The 21075-nt window shown below is 27.2% G+C and overlaps 1 protein-coding gene across 1 annotated transcript; it reads left to right on the forward strand.

Annotated features, from left to right (window-relative positions):
- Window positions 1-1315: 1315 nt before the first annotated feature.
- On the forward strand, window positions 1316-3125 carry LOC110635143 (uncharacterized). Its single transcript, XM_021784356.2, has 4 exons — window positions 1316-1535; window positions 1615-1696; window positions 1772-2638; window positions 2740-3125. Exons 1-3 carry the CDS (start codon window positions 1446-1448, stop codon window positions 1900-1902), a joined length of 303 nt encoding a protein of 100 aa, XP_021640048.1. The 5' UTR covers window positions 1316-1445; the 3' UTR covers window positions 1903-2638; window positions 2740-3125.
- Window positions 3126-21075: the final 17950 nt, after the last annotated feature.

Consider the following 21075-nt stretch of genomic DNA (forward strand, 5'->3'; position numbering starts at 1 on the left):
TTAAAAAATCGAACCTGATTTCAAAAATTCGAAAAATTTCAAATAATTTCTCCAAATTTAAATAAAATAAAATATTAATAGTTATCCATAAAATAATTAATTTAAAAATTATAGGTGTTACAATAAGTGCCTTGAAATATCAAGTTTCAAAAAATAATAACATTTGTCTAATCTAATTTAGTCTAATAGTGAAGAATATATTACTTACCTGATAGATATCAATTTTGAGTTTTCATTTCTCTAATTCCTTATCAGAAAAAATTACAGCACTATATTTATTTTGCTTCTGAAAGTTTTAAAAGAGAGTTATTAAATTTTGAATTTAGGATTTTTTTTATATTATAAAATGGGGACTCGAGCATTTGATATTCTTACTATTTAAAATATTAATTATATAATTAAGTGCAATATAAAATTAAACATTAACGATATAAATTGTAATAATTTGAAATTTTTCCAAAGTTGGGATATTTATCAGAGCTCTTGATAATTTCCTTGTGGTAATCTGATACAGCTTGAAGAGAGAATGTGCATATGAAAATGAAAGGCACTTTGCTTTTGTGTATTAAATTATAAAATCTAACCATTCATATCTCAAACCTTATATATACAATATTATATATAATTAGGGTAATACTGTAATGCAAAAAATTAAAAATTTTAATTTAAATTGATTTTTTATTTTAAAAAATTCCAAAGTATAAAAGGATAAAAACTCTTAGAATCCATGGAAGTAGAATTAAAAAAAAGATTTATTGACTAACATTTATACTTAATGAAAGATATTGGAAAGAATTATAAATTTGTCACTCTTATTGCATTTTTAGACTTCACTAGCATTTTCACTTATCATGATTAATAGGCTTGTCATTATATAGTATAGTTTTATTAAGATTTGACTAACAAAAGAGGGTTCGCCCCACAAAATTAAATAAGACATTCTGCTAAAACAGATATGATAATGGCAGATGGGGTAGAGGACTGACCACTTTGTCTACTCTACTCATGATTTTGTACTTTGATCGATTGACTGTAAAAAAGTAAAAATCAAAATACTAATTGCCATTAGTAACACAAGGAAGTGTTCGTAACTCAGCTGATAGGAGGATGAGGGTGGATTCAACCTTCGGACGGGAGGAGAGACCTTCCCTTGCCCAAAGGACGGGAGGGTTACCGAGAGACTGCCACTGAAGAATATGGTTACTGTTGTATAGCCCATCAATTTTTATTTGGTGCATTAAACTACATTAAAAAAAAAAAAAAAAACCCGTATCAAATTTGTTACACCATCACATGCTCTATCTCTATCTCTTTGCTGTTCCAACAACCAAAAGTTATGTTTTCTCAATAAAAAATGGTCCAATATTATGTTCTCTACCTCACCTTCTATTTCTAATTCCTTGGAGTCCATAATGATGAGTCATTGAAATCAAACATATGATCTTATGGCATCTTGGGCTAAGAACAAGCTTGCTAAACTCACAACCTACAAATCCAATAATAGACTACTCCTTCCTCCCCTTGATACTTCTTCTGTTAGTTTTCTTTCTTATATTTTTTAGTATTTGTTGAATTTCTGACATCCTACACTGACAAATTTTGAATTGATTGTAGGTTGAGGAAGTTGGTTTAGCAGCTGATTTAGGATGTGCCATGTGCCAAAAGAGGGTGGCTGATGCAATTTCAAGAATTGATGGTAAATACCAATTCTATACATATGATATATTCTCGATTCTTGATGATTGTCCTCATTGTGAACATATGTTTGCAGATATTGAATCTGTTGTGGTGCATGTTGCAGAGAAGAAAGTGACCCTTACTCGTAAATCTAGTGCCAAAGGTTCCTCTGCTGCTGCTTCTGCCAAAGCCTCCAGGGTTGCTTTATTTCCATTCCATACATAAGTTTTGCATCTTTTGTATGCATGTCATCTGAGATGGTGTTCATTCTGGTTAATTTCATGCTGTAGAACCTATTATGCTAATGATGTTGATAAGCAGCCGAGTATAATTCTGCAGATAATTACATAAATCAAGCAATGGGCCATTTCTATACACAAAACAAGAGGGATGGTTTCTGTTATTCAACAAGAATTGCTACTCAGAATTTATGTTGGGATATCCCATGAAAAATTTCTTTCGAATATATCTAACTCATCAGTTGCAATTCCCCATTTGAGATCTGCACATTCCCAAGAAAAAGATGCTCCCCTCTAGAACTGCACATTCCATGAACAATGTCAACAGAACAAGCCTAGAATAATGAGCAAGCTACGCTACAGCCACAACACTAACCATGCCTTTCCCCTCCACCAACACATAAAAAATTTTTGAGATCAGATTCCACATCAAAAAGGGAGAATTCCCACAAAATCAACTGCAATAAATCTAATTCGATGCCTTTTCATTAATCAAATACAGTTAGCTTTTTCTATTCCAAAAGCATTTCCTCCGTCTCTAGCAGCCAATTTGAAGCTGGAGAACAACTTGGGTTAGAGAAGTTTCTCTTTTATCATTCCAACCCATTAGTAAATCTTCAAAAAAATTATCACTATGCAGTTCTACTGCATGGTGATGAGGATCAACATCGACTGCAATGGATGTTACAGAAAAGTAAGGAGAGCCCTTACTGATATACAAGGTATATATATGCATATATATATATATATATATTCACACATATTTTCAGTCCAAATTGCATTTCTTTTCAATCTTTTTTACCCTTTTCTGCAATTATTACAGAGTTGGAGACACACTTGATAGAGCAGAAGCAAAGCAGGGTAAGTGTGTTTGGGAAATTCATCCCACAGGATGTGGCAATCAAAATCAGGAACAGGACTAACCGCTGAGATATTGGAGATACAAGAGTTGGTCACCACCGCCACCACCACCAAAACAATCAAGGGCATAGAATCCTCATCAGGTCAAGTTCTTGGAATCTTTTACCAAACAAAACCCAGATAGCATCTTTTGTAACACGATGAGAAGGAAACCTGTAGATTTCATACCAGATGAACAGGGTACTAATACATGTACCGCTATATTCTTCATCAGTTCATATTCCTGATATACAAGATTTGTCTGAACCCATTTCAATAACATTTATCTTATGCATATATTCTACCTAACCCCAACCCCCCACACACCCCACCCCCCCAAAACATCAACAAAAATTAACTCTCAATCCCCTTTTAGTTGGCTCAGTCACATGAATTTTTTTTTTTTCACCATACAGTTTTATTAAATACTAAAACCACCTCAACATATAATTTTATTAACACTAAATTCGCCTCCATATTCAGAACTTATAAATACTGTAATACTATTTCCTACCAAATTATACCTATCTCTCACTCTAATAATTATAAAAGAAAATTTGGAAAGAAAAGGTCATTGTTGGAAAAAAAGAAAAAGTGATCCAATCATCTTTATTTTTGGACAAATTGTTATTTTTTTATTATTATTTTTTTAAGAAATAAGTGGATTTCATAATATGCACTATAATTATATAAAATTATACTATACTTATACAATTGGTAAAATTAGCAATACAATTAATTAACATGGCAAATTAAGTTACAAAAAAATGATCGAGGATTATACGTCCAAGTATCTGCCTATTGGCTAACTTTTTTTTTTTCTATCAATTTCAATTTTCTTTTTTTTTTTTTTTTTATTTCACTCATAAGGACGCAACACTCAACTCAACCCCAAATTCAATTACTTTTTTGAAATAATTTATAAATACAATTTTAGTTTCATAATACTCTATTGATAAATTACATATATAAAATATATTCTGTATTGCATTTAGGTTAATATATTTAGATTTTAAATATTATATTTGAAATTTAGAATTTAAAAATATTTTGTTTGGATAATAAAAAAGAATTTCAAATTTTAAATTTAAAATAAGGTAAATATAAAAAAAAATTATTAGATTTATTATCAACTAATCGATTTGCCCACGTTATATGAATTATTTATTTTTTGTTTTATTAATATTATTCAATATGTGTTTTTCTATATTTTATATATCCATGATTTTATTATAAAATTTTAATAACAAAGTTTTTAATTAATTATAATTTTATTTCAAGCGTTAAATAAAATGACTAATATATTATTTTTTATTATTTCTAACATAGCAACAAAAGATAAATAAAGAAGAGAAAAAAAACACATATGCCTCATGGCATTTTTGAAATATCATTATCTATAAATAATTTACTCTTTTTCTAATTTAATAGAAGTTTAATTAAAAAGTTGGTTAATTTTTTGAGATATTATGATGAATAGAAATTTAAGAATTTTAAAATTCTGAAAAGATTTAATAAAATGAATTTTAAATAACTATTTATATTTTTGTGTGAGATGGGATTTTAATAGTTAAAATTTAAAAATGTTTATCTAAAAATTACTATTGAATATGATAAATTATTTTTTTATAAAAAATATAAAAAAATAACGAAGGTTATTGCATATATTTAATATAATTATTTCAATATATATTAAAAATTTTTTAAAAATTTAATTTTTTAATTTAATAAAAAATTGATTAAAAAATGGTCAGAGAAAAAATTTAAGAAATTTTAAATGACGTAGTAAAAAAATTTTAAAATAACAATTAATTTTTTTGTATGAATTAATATTTTAATAATTGAAATTTAAAAATATTTAGATTAAAGTTAATATTTAATATGATAAGTTAAATTAAATATTTTCAAAGTTTATCTTTAATATATATATATATATATATATATATATATATATATAAATAATTCATTCTTTTTATTTAATATAAAAAATAATTAATTTTAAGGAAACATAATATGTTGAATATAATTTTACAATGTTTGAATTTGTAAACATTAGAAAATTTAAATTTTTTAAAAAATGATTAAAAATAATTTTAAATTTTAATAATTGAGATAAAATTTTAATAATTTAAATTTAAAATTATTTAGATAAAAAATTAATATTTAATATGATAAATGAATTTTTATATATAAATTTAAAAATAAAAACAAAAATAAAAAAGGTGTCATGAGGCAATTTTATAAGCATTCTTATTAGTTTACATGACACACTCTTATAAAACTTTTTTTTAAGATTTGGCTTTAATATATATATATATATTTCAAATAAAATAAGTAATATTATTATTTCAAATCTAAATTCATATTTTTTAAACCTCTCAAATAAGGTATGTGATCCAAATCCATAACTTTCAATTCCACACAACTTTATTTTCTTTTAAATTAATCTTGGAAAAAATAATAGGTTTGAGCACTTGAGTTGAATCAAATTTAGATAAACAACCAGTCTTAGTCTTGCATTATGCAAATTATTTATTATTTTACTTTAATTATATAATTAAATATTTATTTTAAATTTTATGTCTTTGGGGACAATTTTAACATGATTTTTCAAAATGTGGAATATTCATTTTATATTACATAAGTGCAATTCCAGTTTTGTATAATTTTTAAGCTTTGACTTTTTATAATTATTGCTAATTTTCTTTTATAATTTTAGTTTAATTTTAAAAATTAATTATTTTCCTATATACCAAAATTAAATTTATTTTCAATTAATTTTTGTATTTTAACCATTTAATTTCTTCAATTTTGATTTTGAGCTATAAAAATAACTAGTCTTAAAATTATGAAAAGTCCAAAGAATATAAATTCTTTTACCACTAAGCCTAATTTTTACTCATTTTAATCGGTGAATAATTAGTAGTTGAATATTTATCTCAAAGGTCATGATTCAAATCCTAATAATTAGTAGTTGTGTCACTGCCATTTGTGGATAAATTTGTATTAACAATATTGTTTTTGCAGAAAGACACTTACGAAATTAAGAAGGGTGGGGGCCTGTTGTAGGATCACAAGGGGATGCTATTTGATTTTGCTATTTGGAAGTACACTTTTATTTGTTCTGGTTCGGTCAAGTGTGAAGGGATGAATCGTTCCGTTGTTTGTTTGGATCGGATAGCTTTGGTTCTATTGCTATTATTGTAGTAGATAGACAAGAATATGCTTGTTCAACAAGCAAATGAGAAATGCATATTGATTTGTGTAATGCTTTTTCTCTTATTTGATGAAGGAAAATTTTTATCTACACTCAATTCACTATAGATTTAAGACATTAAATTTATGAGATTTATGTATTTAATAGATAGGTTTCACTATATATATTATGTCTTAGATCTATGATGAACAGAGTTCAGCCAAGAAAAATTCGTTCAATGAAATTACTAAGAGAAAAATTATTATTGGAATGAAAATTTTTGAATGATGAGAGATGTATAGAGAGGGTGGTAGTTTTAGGAAATTTTCAATTTAATCAAGGGTAATATGGTCATTTCATAATTTATTGACAACACTTTGAATGGAAAGACCTCATTTTTTACGGTTTCAAAACTCAGAGATAAAATTATTGAGTAAAAATAAAGGAATAAATGTTTTAATTATGAAATGCCTCAGGGACTAAAAATTAATTTTTCCTTATAAAGAATAGAACGACACCTAAATTTTGTCGGTGAGTAGACCAAAATTATCAGAATTTATGCACGAGTCCGTCTAAATTTAAGGGCAAAAATCATTATTTTTCGGACATAATTTTATTTTAATAACTTTTACTTTTTAGCAATGATAAATTTTTTAATAGGAATTAATATAATTTTATAATTGATAAAAAATATATATTATTTAATTTTAAATTTTAAAATAAATTGATTAATATATTATTTTTATTATTATATTAATTTTGATATTAATATGTCACGTAATGACAATTATTATTAAAGTGGCTTATTTTTATAAACTATTTCTTAATATTCAGCTTTTACATATATGTGTGCATTTGAACGTAGCTTTCCCTTAAAATCAGTTGACTAGAATTTTGAACAAGTTTGATAATCGCAAAAATTGCATTAGATGCCAAGGTTTTAGTATTTAAGATGGTTAAAATTCTTCAAAAACAAATATTATTATTATTATTATTATTATTATTATTATTGGTGAAGGAGGCTCACGACTTAATTTTGAAGCCAAATTGGCACTAGATTTTAGGTAAATTTAAATATTGAAGTCTGCAATAAAAATACATTGAATATAATCTCATGAATTACTTATTTTTTATAGAAATAAAATTTTCGATTTATATACTAAATATTCCTAACATTACATGTACGAAAGACATAATAAATTTTCAAGGAATGTAACATAGGAGTAAAATTAGCCATCATTTCATATATAACATTTGTGTTATAATCAATCATTTTACTAATGATTTTTTAAGAAAATGGGTTGAAGCTAATTCACCCATAAAAAGTTAGTTAAGAAAAAAAAAAAAGGGAGTGTCTAAAACCTTATAAGAGCATATTATCCTTATCTTAAATCAATGTGGGATATTAATACTCAAAGCGCAAAACACTTATGAGAGGCATAACAGTAAGTAACTGGGAAGACTCTGATATCATCTTAAGAAAATGAGTTGAGCCCAACTCACTCCAAAAGTTAGCTCAAGTCACAAATCAATGTGGAATATTAATACTGTTGAGGCACTGGGCGTATAATAGGCTTTAAGGCGTAATGAATCACTATCTTTAAAATATTAATTGCTTTCACTAGATTACTACAAGATTATGACAATATAACTCTAGGATACAATAAAGCCTGAAATTTGTAGATAATAACTCCTGAAGATTTCTTGTGAATATTTTGTGTACAAACAAAGTTTAGAGAGACTAAAAGAGAAGAAAGAGAAATAGAAGTAGGACAATAGATATGTCAATAGAAGTAGGACAATAGATATGTCTATTTATTAATAAAAACGTATACTTGCTAAAAAAATATACTATTCATAATTTATTTACGAAAATTAAAATAAGATAATTATTTTATTTTACACATATACATGCCAAGTGCCATTATAGAATAATATATATTTATTTAAATATATATAATTCTATTTTTTTTTTCACTTCTTCCCTTTCTTGTATCTCTCTCTACTATGTAACATACAAGCTATTTGTAATAATCCCTCATTTAGCTTGTATTGTTAGATCCCATTATTTCATGCATAATGAAAAGTATCTTTCAATTTAAACTTTTCCTTAGTGTAAGTATTTTAAAATTCTAAAAAAATCATGATGACCTTAGTTTAAACCTAGATTCCTATTAAATAGAACAGGAAATACTATACACATGAATCAATTAATTCGAATTAAAAGTTCACCAAAATTTCAGCACTAATATGCCTTGTGCTACTTCCTATTTTCATGAACATTTACAAAAGTTATTCTCACTTTTTATTGAATGTTGCGAGGGGTCACGTGGCATAAAACGAAAGATCATCTACTAGGATTGTATAAAGTGCACTAGGTAATGCCCAGGAAAAATGGTAGAGGTACTTCGGTCTCACTTAAGTACCACTTCCTTAGACAATATTTCATAGACATGCAATTTATGTAATCTTTATAGAATTGAGTCCATTGGTAAGTACTATCTTCCCATAACACTACTATAGTACTAAAGATTTAAGCCATAAAGGTATAAATAGACAGAAGTCACCATCAGAGTAATAACCGAGACATATTTATTATTTTTTCTAAGGAACATCTTATTGAGGCATCAATTTCTGAAGGAACAAGCAAAGGAACTTGATTGATGCACTTAATTTTCTGATAGGGTCGTTGATGGCAACTTACTCTTTGTAGAGATTCCACAACCGTCATACCATAGCCTAATGTCTAGGTTTGGAATAGTGGGTACGTAAGGGGAAGGTGTTAGGCATCCTTTAAGTCCAGTCTAACCTCATTAATTTGAGTGCCAGTCCTCTAGTAATGTTTGAAAAAGTTTTATTTATTATTCATTTATCAAACGTCTTACCTAAAAATGCAATTTGTAAACTTATACACGCAAGTAATTCACATAAAGATTGTTGTTTACAAATAATTTTCATGCACAAGTACTGTCTATCTTTAAGATTGCTAAATTAAATTAAATAAAATTTACTAAATGACTAAAATTAATTTATTATTGACAATTTAATTTACAAATAACTTTAATTTATAAAAAGTTCTATGTAACTAATTAATTTATTTATTTACCAAGTTACTCTAAGGATAATTAAACTAGATAAATTATGTACATATGTAATTTATTCTAATAAATACATAAAGGTCCCAAACACATCGGCAAAGCACGGAGATGGTCTTGGATTCAAAAAGTAATGATATATAAAATGGGAGAACTAATCGCTAAGAGGCGCCTTTTGGTGGAATGGCCTGGAGAGTTGGAAGAACTCCAGGGTTAAGCATGCTCGCTTGAGAAAAATCCTAGGATGGGTAACCTCCTGAGAAGTTCTCCATTCCACTTATGGGACAAAACTGTGAGGCTTATAACCAAAGCGGACAATTTCTCTAGTGGTTGGAGCCCAACCGTTATAGAGAGCTAGGTTTTTTATGAAGGAATCAATAAATTTGACATTGGAAGACCCTTTTTTAATGGTTTACAAGCAGTTTCGTGGTTTGGTTACTTGACCTGTATGGCTTTTGCATTGAAACGGTCAATGTAACTTCTTAGTGACTCACTCGGATTTTGCTTGACCTTTTGCAAATCAAATGATAACTTCTTTAGTGGGATGCAGGTGATGAATCTTTGTTTGAACTCTAAGGCTAGGTGCTGGAAACTCAGGACTAAACTATGATGAAGGCGTTGATACCACTTCTAAGCAAGCCTTGTCAAGGTTGACGGGAAGACCCTGCATAAGCCATTAATATTCTATAGTTGTATTATAGTTCTGAAATTTGCCAGGTGACTTCTTGGATCAAATATGTCATCATATTTGTCAAGGGTGAGCAACTTGAACTTTGAGGAGAAAGGTTTAGCCAGAATTTCATTCGTTAAAGGAGAATAGTCTGCCACACCAAAGTCTTCCTCAAGGTCAAAATTATTCTAGAATTTTGGCAGGGTCTTAATTTTGCCCCAATCAATGCCTTCTCTTATGGAATTGGCCTCATAATAGCCTACTTTCTCTTTGCCCTTCGACTGTTGCGGTTTTTGTGGACTGGAATGGCATTATTCTCAGTGGCACTCGAACTTTCCAGTTGAGCATTGTAGTTTTTTAGTCCAGCATTTTTTGCTTCTAGTTCCTTAATATGTTGTGTCAACTACTCCAAGGTCATAAGAGGTTGAGAGGCTGGGGGGGGGAGGGTGGGGGTAACTTCAATGATATTGGCACTATTAGTGGTGCCAATACTGTTACAGAAGTCAATCAGGATCGGTAGTGGTTCCACGAGTAAAAGTTTTGGAACGGTAACAGTGAGGAGGAAGAAACAATGATCACATAGTTTTGTTTTTATGGAAAGAATTATCAGAATAATACTTCTCACAGATGGCACCAATAATGTTGTTCTCCTCTTTAGTAAGTTATGGATGTTGGATGTAGGAATTGAATATGTAAGAAAAAAGAACATTGGGTGGGTTAGATGATCACCACTCTGATGCTTAAGTCAGTAATAGAAACTAGACAATAGGATGAATAGAAAAGTGATTAGTATGCATACCTGATGATCTTTATATAAGTTTTTGATGTTGTCTTCTATTAGAATTAGGAGTTCTGTACTTGAGTAGTGCTAGGGGTTTGCTTGACTAAGTCCTTATCCGAATGGGATTCTAATCACGGTAGATATCTCGAGATCCTTATCTTCAAAGTTGATCCTAAGTATCGCTGGTATAATTTCAGCGAGTAATTTTCTTCTCCGAGTGTCGGAGTATTAAGGTTGCATATTATCCGTTACCCAATTACCCATTACTTGGCCCTTATCATTATTTTGGCTATTGTAATATCATTTAGCCACTTGGTTTCCAATAAAAGATCATGGTACTCTCAAGAACTATTATTGCAACTCTTATTTATAAGTTTAAATTTTTAAGTTGAGTGATTCTTTAATACATACACACCAATATACAATTAAGAAATTAAATAAAAAATAAAAAATTAATAATAAATATGTGCAAAGCATATGAATTTGCTTATATAAATAAAGCATACTGGTTTTCCCTCAATATTGTCATGTGACACTTTCCATAAAGAGATTGCCTTGCTAATTAGTAGTTATTTTTTATTAAAATGTAATTGTTTCTATATGATTATTTTTGCCCTGTAAAGCATTATTTTCTTTTGGGGAAAAAACCAGCGGAATAACATAAAACTCAAATTGGAAAATCTTGGTACAAGAGATCGGCAAAGGCTGGAGGAATTCCTCCATAAACACTGAATCACCAACCCGAAAAGGCAATTTGGTCTTATCATGGGCTATTGAATTGGCCTCACGGAAGACATGAGCCACCTCAAATCTAGAACAGCGAAGACCCTGTAAAGCATTATTAATACTATTATTATATTAATTTTAATTTTTTAATAATTGTTTTCATATTTTTACTTGGTGTTCAATAATTTCTTTTAATAAATTTTTTTTTAATTTTTTAAGTCTAACTTCTAATATTTATTTCATTATAAAAATTTATGCATGAATTATTATAAAACTATTTAAAAAATTAAAATTATATGGTAAAAATTATAAGTAGATTGTGTAGTGCTCGACCATTCAACTAATATATAAAAAAGTGGATAATAATGAATGAATATTTGTTATTAAAAATTAATGTATATTAAGCAAAATAAGAATATTTTAAAATTTAAAAAAAAAATAAAGAAATTCTAAATTAATCAGTTGAGGTGGTCCTAAGGAATGTATTTTACCTCTTAACTAAAATTAATTTGTACATTTTATGTTAAAAATTAACGTAAAAATTTAAATAATAATTCACATTGATCATCTAATACATTACATTAACAGAAAATAGAAACAGACTTATGTTGATTGGTAAATTACAAACAAAACTTTGATGACAAATTTTGCATTGGATTATAAACCGTTTACTATCAAATTTTTGACACTTGAGCCAATAATTTGGGTTCCTGAACACCCGATAGGCCAAATTGTATTAATTATCTAGTCATAGTTATACGGTTCGCCTAGAAGATGGTTTGGCTTGGCTCGGCTTGGCTTGGCTCGGCTTGGCTTGGTTGGAATGGCTTGGTCATACATAGCTCAATCATAAGATGATTCAGCATAGCATGGCTAGATACGTGACTTAACCACGGTGAGACTCGAAAAATCTTGATTAAAAATAATAATTTTTATTTTAATGACATCATTAATGATAATAATGTCTATAATTATATATTATAAATAAAAATATATCTCAATAATTATGCTAACTAATAACTATCTATAGCCTATATAAATACATTAGATCATTCATAAATAGGTCATTTTTCCCTCCTCAATCTTGCACATTATTTTTTCATACCGAATCTAATTTAAACACCAGAGGATTCTCACCAAAAATATTCTTTATGTACCTCTAATTCATTTATTATATGTTTTTGTAAGCTTATACTTGCAAGAATTTTTATTGACCATAATAAATATTATGATAATAAATGAATAAATTTAATTGACTATTAAAAATCAACCTATTATGATAATTTTATAATATATATATATAATTTAATAATATATTGTGTATAAAAAATCAAATAACTATACACGAGTATAAGTACACAACGCACATTAAAAAAAAATTAATAATAATAATAATAATTATATATTATATTATTAATTAATCTTACATCCACGCATGAAGCAGATTGTTATATATTTTATTTTTTAATATTTTATATAATAAAAAATTATAATTCCAATACCAAAGTAATAGAATTTATTAGTATTAGATGATTTATTTTGAAAATGTTTTTAAATTTTAAGTAATATAATTTATTAATATTAAAGAACTTTATCTTGAAAATATTAATACTGTGAATTTTCATATTGTTAAAAATTTATATTTGCAAGGAAATTGTTAAGTGAAAAAGGATGAGTAATACAGTAGATAAAAAAAAATGTATTAAATAAAGTATTATGTAAATAAAAATATTGTACAAAAACAAAGCTGTTTATGTACATAAAAGAATGAACTTTCATTTTTAAATAAATTTAAGGCAAATAAGAGAATGATGGAACTTAAAATAAGAAAGATAAAAACATAAACAAAAGGTCAATATTTTTAAAAATTTATTTAATAGTTAATATAAAATTTTATATAAATAAATATATTAAAAACAGTTTTGAAAACTAAGTATGAAACATTTAAGATACTAAACATAAGTGATAAACTATAGGCAAGCAAAATCTTATCACATTTTAGTAATTTTATTCAATGTTTTTTATCTTGATAAAATCGGTTAAAATTTTAAAATATATAAAAAAAATTTAATATTTTTAAAATTTTTATTTAACTTTTTTATATATTCTTTTACTTTATTTTTTTGTCTGGTCCAACTTTAATAATACCATTAACTACTTTCAAACTTCATTTTGATATTCATAGTACAGTAAAATTATTAACTGTTTAATCAAATTAAATGTTTTTACTCACACACTCTCTTTTCTTGCTACCATCTAATCTAATCACTATTAAATGTTTAATGATTATTAAAATAAAATTATGAAATAATTAATAAATATAAGAATCGATAAATATAAGAATCAATAAATATGATAATATTAGATTTTCAATATTAGCTATAAATAAGTAAAAAAATAGGATTCAAAATTTAATTAACAGAAAATAGATAAAATTTTAACTTTAAAAATTTTAATCGATTTTACTAAAATTAAAAAAAAATTAAATAAAATTATATAAAGCTTTATTTTTTTATCAATGAACCCAAACTATAATATATTACAAATCCCCAAAGAATTTAAATAATGGCAACCTATAAAGTTAGAGGCTAAAGAGGTCACTACAATATCATTAGGTTCATATTATATAAAAATGATGGTTGTGCGGTACACAACATTTATAATAATAATAATAATAATAATAATAATTATTATTATTATTATTATTATTATTATTATTATTATTATTATTATTATTATTATTATTATTATTATTATTATTATGTTTTTGTCCAAACATAATTCAATAACTTTTTTCTTACTTTTATTTGTTCAAATAATTTTGTAAATTTTGTTACTTTCATTCTACAACTTTAATAAAAGCACACACATTATAAAAAGTAAAGGCATGAAAATTGAAAAATAAATAAATACACAAATAAAATTAAAAAATTAAATAAGAAAAGGGAGAAACATACCTGATTTAGAACTCTTTACTAAATTTATACATTTCAATTTGATTTATTAAAAACTTCACAATTATATTATATATAGATTAAATATAAAAATTTAAATATTTTTAATGAATAATGGTATAATATTGTCCTCAATAATATAGGCTCATTAATTTGGTTGGGATAAATTAACTCATAAACTTAAAGTTTCCAGAATATATTAGATTATGGCTTGTTTGATTGGCCATATTAATTAATTGCTTGCAAAATCAAGACTTATATTTCCTTGACTGTACAAAAATTTAATTAAAAAAATAATAATCATATATATAAACTTTAAAAAAAAATACTCAAAGAAATAAAACAAAAATTCACCTTTTTAAAATGTTTGAAGATTCTTGCTAAAAACAAGTATTGCCTAGTAAGGACCACCAAGATTGAATCAATGAAACAGCATATGAGCAATCAAGAACCAAGAAAGCAAAAAGAAAAAACAAGGATAAAATAGAAAAGTGAAGAATTTTTTTTTCTCAGGAACTCTATTTAATTGGGTTGAACTTAGTAAGTAGATAATAATCACAACCCCTAATATAATATATTAATTATAATAAAATTCTAATCATTTTATTTTTACATGTTTTTTTTTTAAATTAAAGTAATTTATTAAAGGATGAATGTTGGTTTTTAAGTTTTTATGCTAATCTATAACATAAAAAATACAAATTAAAAGTATAATTTAGTCCTCGTCAATTTATTTGTTTAAAATTTCTTTATATTTTTAATTTTAAAGTATTTATATTTTGATTAGAGTATATTAATTTTTTAATAATTAAATATAATCCTTTATTATTATAATATCAAATTATAGTAGATATTTTTATCTATTTTATTATTCCTCATCCCTTCTCATATATATATATATATATATATATAGATTATTGATAAATTAATTAAAATTTATAAAATTATTCTTATATATTTTTAAAATTATTGTAATTTTGAAATTTATATTATTAAATAAATTTGAGTAAATTACAAAATTAATCCCTACAAAATCAACATATTAATCTCTGTATTTTTAAAACACATCTATTTAGTAACTGACACTTTTGTAAATTTATAAATTAGTCCATGCCATTAGAATTATAATTAAATCATCACTAATTTTAGTAAAAATAATTAAAATGCCCTATATTATATTTTCTTTCTGAAACAATTTATTCCCTATTAGTCTTTATAAATTATAATTATTAAAAATATGAATTAATTACTTTAAGGTTCTTAAAAAAGTTTGATTAATTACAAAATCATCCATATATTTTACAAAATATCCTTAAATATTATAATTATTTATAAATAAGTATTTATATTTTTGTAATTAATAAACATATAAGGATTACTCTGTAAATAGATATAATTATTGAGGTATGAGTTAATTATTTTAAGATCCTTATAACTTTATTAGTTACCAATTCATCCTTACATTTTAATAATATAATATAAAACATAAATACAATTTAATAGACAATTTTGTAAAATTTCACCCATTTAATTAATAGTTGATTTTATAATTAATAGTTAACAATTAATTATGTTAAAATTTTATTATGTAATTTACATATTTTTAATTTTGCCACATTAGGGGACTATTTTGTTAGTAAATCAAAACATGAAGAATTATTTTCTTTCACATTGAAATTCATAAATGGAGGGCATTTTGATATATATTTTTTGTTTTAAAGTTAATGGTAATTTGGATGGAAACAAGGAAAAAGGGACTAACTTTGTCACACCTTACCCCTCTGTAAGGCATAACATGATCCTGTAGAATACCTAATGAACTACCGAACTTCACCTACCGATAATTCATTAAGTACACTACAAGGGATTTTAAAACTATTTTCTTGCATTTTGGAAGTGGTGAGCATTTTGGTAGAAATTAAAATCATTTATTCAAAGCTTATAAACTAGTAAGAATTTTTGTCCATTTTAATTTTACCGCAAATTTTATAAAAATTTCGACAGAGTTTCGTTTGTATTTGGAGAAAACAGTTCTTCAAATACCTAGAAAAAAAACACCTCCAAAAATTTTTCACAACTCCCAACCACCAAAAAATTTCAAGTCAACTCAATTTAATCCACTTCAAAAATAATTCCATAATCCAATCAAAATTTATCATCCCAAAATATTTAATAACTTCATTCACAGTGCATAAAGTATGAAATTCACAAACTACAAATATTAATTTACAAAAATAAGTTCCAAAAATAATATTATTACAACTTATTATACAACTGCTCACTTTACATTGATACTTATGACATTACAGTATTTACATCAAAATAACTACAATGGTACAAAACAATACCCGTACAGAAAAGGTCAATGAAGTCTTCAATATCGATAGCAGCTCACTCTGCTCCTTTCTCCTTGCGCTTATCTGTGACAGCAAAACAAGCTATCGCTGAGTATAAAAATACTCAGTGGTGCACAATAAAAATTTAAAATACAATACATAAATCATTCATTGCCCAAAACACAATTTAAATATTTCTCAATCATATTTCACAAATTATCAAAGCTCATAATAACACAATTTAGTCAAATAATTTAAGAACACAGTGTTGTCAATTCATATACAAATTAAGCAATGACACAAATTTTTCGATCAATACCGTGTTGTACACCATGACAAAGCAATCTACAACCCCACTAATCAAAATCAATGAGGGAGGTGGCTAGCTAGCTAATGAGTACTCATCCGATCTACAACCTCAACTGGTAAACCAGAGAGGGAGGAAAAATAATCGATCTCACCCCTTGAATGGAGGAGGAATAATAAGGCACTGTCATGCTAAGTGTGAAATAAAAATCTATTTCAAACATTTTATTCAAATAATTCATGAGAAATCCAATAGAATTCCAAATTCATAGTTTCATTCACAAAGTAGCAACACAATTCATGATTAACACCAAATTTTCATAAATCATACCAAATCAAATTTTCAATGACAAAATGCTCAAATAAGGTTCATTGTGCACAAACCTGACGTGAGTCGCCTCTAGGCCTTGACCTAGTCTCTCAGACCTTCCAAGTCTTTTTCAGCTGAAACACACAGTTTCATAGTGTTTCAGTACCATAACTTAGCATAAATCCAAAAATAAATTTAACTTCACTTTTATCTAGCTCTAATGTGCTAAACTCGAAGTTTTATAATTTTTGTATTTCGGGATTACTATTTACTACACTATTCAAGTCAATTTGTTGACTTTCTAAGGCTTAATAGGTATGAGAATTCCAACTTCACCCACATACCACATTTTGGTCACCAAACTTGTTGGTTTTGGTCATTTTCTCAAAACTTAAGTCCTTTAGGCAAAATTGCCAATTTTCAGTTTTGGTGCCTTAGGTTGTACTATTCCATTGGTCACTTTACTGTTAGAATTTGACAAAACTTTCTTCATAGAAAATGTTCCCTAGTGTCTTAAGTTTATTCTCCTTTTTGAATCACTCCAATTGGAGTTTTGTAGCTCAAGTTATGTCCAAAATACGGTTACTATTCATGCTATAGATTTTAGTTCTAGCAGATTTATTGATCCAACTTCGTTTAGCAATTTGATCAAGTTAAGTCCATAATTTGGTCTAATTTTCTTCATATGAAATGTTCTGCTATGTCTTAGGTTTCCATCGGTTCAAGAATCGCTTAAATCGGAGTTTTCTAAAGAGAGTTATAGCCATTGAAACTTTACTGTTCATATAGTGAATCTGCAGTCCTACAGATTCAGTGATTCAATTTTGCTCAGTGATTTGATTGGGTTAATGGCATAATTTGGGTTAGTGTTCTTCATAAAAGTTTTAGATCTATATCCCATCTAATCACTGGTACAATTTCATGTCATTTTGACCTGCCTAGCTCAAGTTATGACCAAATGAACAAACACTGTTCATTTGGTCAGTTTATACAGGGCAGCCTGCAATTTTCTAACTTTGGTCAATTTGTTCACTAGGTTTTGGTCACTTTTTGGGCATGCTTCCTAAATGAAAATTGTGTCATTTAGTGTCTATTTTCATTCTTAATTGGTCTCATACCAATTAGACTTGTAAAATTTCATTTTTGGTCCCTCAAAGGTAATTTGGTCATGCTGCATACTCAATCCGAATTTGGCTTTAACTCCAACCATTCCAACACACTTCATTTGGTCACAAATGACCATTTCTCACTTCACATTAGGTCAAAGACACCATTTACCACTTCCTCACATTTTTGGTCTCTAAACCCTAATGTCCAAAACCCTAAGTTGCCAATTTCTTGCATTTAGCTACTTTCAAACTCTTTAATCATAACCACTCACTAATTCAAGGTTCATATACCCATTCAAGTAAATCAAACCATGCAAATCACCCTCCCCCTCATGCTGGATGAAATTTCAGTTTAGTCTCTCAATAAATTTTTCTTTTCATTTTAATTTTATTTCTATGTTCTTGATGCTATACATACACTAATTAAACTAAAAATTTGAAGTTTGCATTACTAACCTTAGGTGAAGTTTTTTATCTTCACTTCCTCTAAATTTTCTTCAATTCTTTGATGACAAATCTTCCTCTCAAGTGACTAAATCAATTTTTTGTGAAGCAAGTATGGAAGAAGTTGAGATTTAGTGAGGGTTTCAAGGCTTGAGTGCAAGCTTTAATGGAGTTAGCAATGGTGAGGCAGAGAGAGATGGGAGGCGGCAAGGGATAAGAAGAAGGCTTTTTGATTTTTTTTTTCTTTTCTTTTCTTTTGTCTTTTTATGTCTTAGGAAGACCCAAAAATCTAATTAATTAAATTCACAAATTCTTATTTTTATGGCATCATGCATGATGTCATGCATGATGTCATCACCTTTTTAACATTTTCATTTTCTTTCTTTTTTTTTATTAATTCTTTAATTTAATTCTCAATTCCGAAATTTTCTTTTCTCCAATTTTATTTGACAGTTAGGTCAGGAGTCAGCTCTCGAGGTCAATTGACCAAATTGCCCCTCGCCGGTTCATCTCGGTTTGCAAATAATTCAATATTTCTTCCGGCTCCCTGACCTAATTATTTGACTGACTTAACAGTTCTTTTTCATGATTTTCTTTTTTCCACTGTGTTTATAATGGTCTTAAGGACCGCAGCGTCACATTTTACGGTTCGAAATTTGAGTTTAAAATGACTTCGCAGTCCTTCCCGAGAAGGTCACCAATCGCTGTGACTCTCGGCTCGTTTAACTTCTTATGTTCTGTTCTTCTTATTTATACTTAACCAATTGGCAATTACTAATTATTTGTGTTTATAGCTTCTCTAGTTGTCTTAAGTGTGGTTCTAATCTCCTTAATTATCCGGACCGACTCCGGTCACCGGAACAGTGAAATATACCAGGCTATACAAATGGGGGTGTTACAAAATTGTAGTTTTTTTCCTTTTTTTTAAATGTTAAGGACTAAATAAGTGGGTTTTAAAAATGCATAGATTAATTTATAGATTTCACTAAACCTTAGGAACTAATTTATAGGTTTTGCCAAATATTGAGACTAAATTATTTTTTAAAGAAAATATAGTGAAGTATTTTTGTAATTTTTGCTAAAATTAATAGCGATTTAAATGTGATTTTAATAATAAAGACTAATCTGTAACTTTATTAAAATGTTAAAGACTAAATTAGTGATTGTAAAAAATATAGGGACTAATCCTAAGTTTTGTTAAGTCTTAGCAACTAAATTATAATTTAGTCATATAAATTTTTAATATTTTTCATTTAATAACACATAATTGAACACTAAAAACTCAAAAAAAAAAAAAAAACTAAGGTTGTCACCACCTAATTTCGCGGGCCGGACTAACACTAGAACTTGGGCCGGCATAAATCCCCTGAGGCCTATAGTAAGTCTCACTATTCACAAACCCATAACCAAGGCCAAAATTAAGGCCCAACCTACAAATAAAATAAAATAAAATATTATATTTTTATTTAGGCCAATCCAACCTGATAACCATCAGAAACCGAAACTCTGGGAGTCCAGCTCAATTCTGATACCATTATGTACAACTATTTAATATCATAAAAATTTTTTAGTAATTAATACCATAAATACATAACTCAATGTCATAGCGGAGTTTTAGTTATTAAACAAACAAACAAATAAATAAATAAATACAAGAACTATTAAACTAAGAAGCACAACCTATGGAGAAAAAATGCAAGTTAGACTCAAAAAAATAAACTTGCTTCTCTTGCAATCTGGGAAAAATATTTAAACAGGAATGAACGTTCAACTTAGAGAGTTTATATATTAATTATAGATGTAATTTCTATAACTATTTAAGACTAATGCAATCCTACTATAAAATGCACATCCAACATATAAAACAACTAATTCACCTAATATTCACTCAAGAAGTTAATTTGGAGCTATTCACACACCCAGTGTATCACATCAACATATATATATATATATATATATATGAGAGCTGGTCTCCTATACAGCTCTCTTAATCCAATACCTGCCAGCGATGTCAACTCAAAATGGACTTTCGCTTAATAATCCAACTGTGAGGGTCAGCAAGATCAACTAAAAGTCATACTCACTCCGGCTTATTTATATATAAGGATCGAGTCCCAATGAGTCAAGCTCCAGCCGCGACTACCCGTCCTACCCATATCCATATCCACACCATACTCAGCCAACACACACACATAGCTCCAAAATATCTTCAGGACGACAATCACTAATAAATAATAATAATTAAATATGCAGCAATCAAAATGCCCCTAATATATTAACTAATCATGTGCATAATAAATTATTTATAAAATGTATGAGCATGCCACATATA

Source organism: Hevea brasiliensis, chromosome 2, assembly GCF_030052815.1.
Source record: "Hevea brasiliensis isolate MT/VB/25A 57/8 chromosome 2, ASM3005281v1, whole genome shotgun sequence".
NCBI classification, from domain to species: domain Eukaryota; kingdom Viridiplantae; phylum Streptophyta; class Magnoliopsida; order Malpighiales; family Euphorbiaceae; genus Hevea; species Hevea brasiliensis.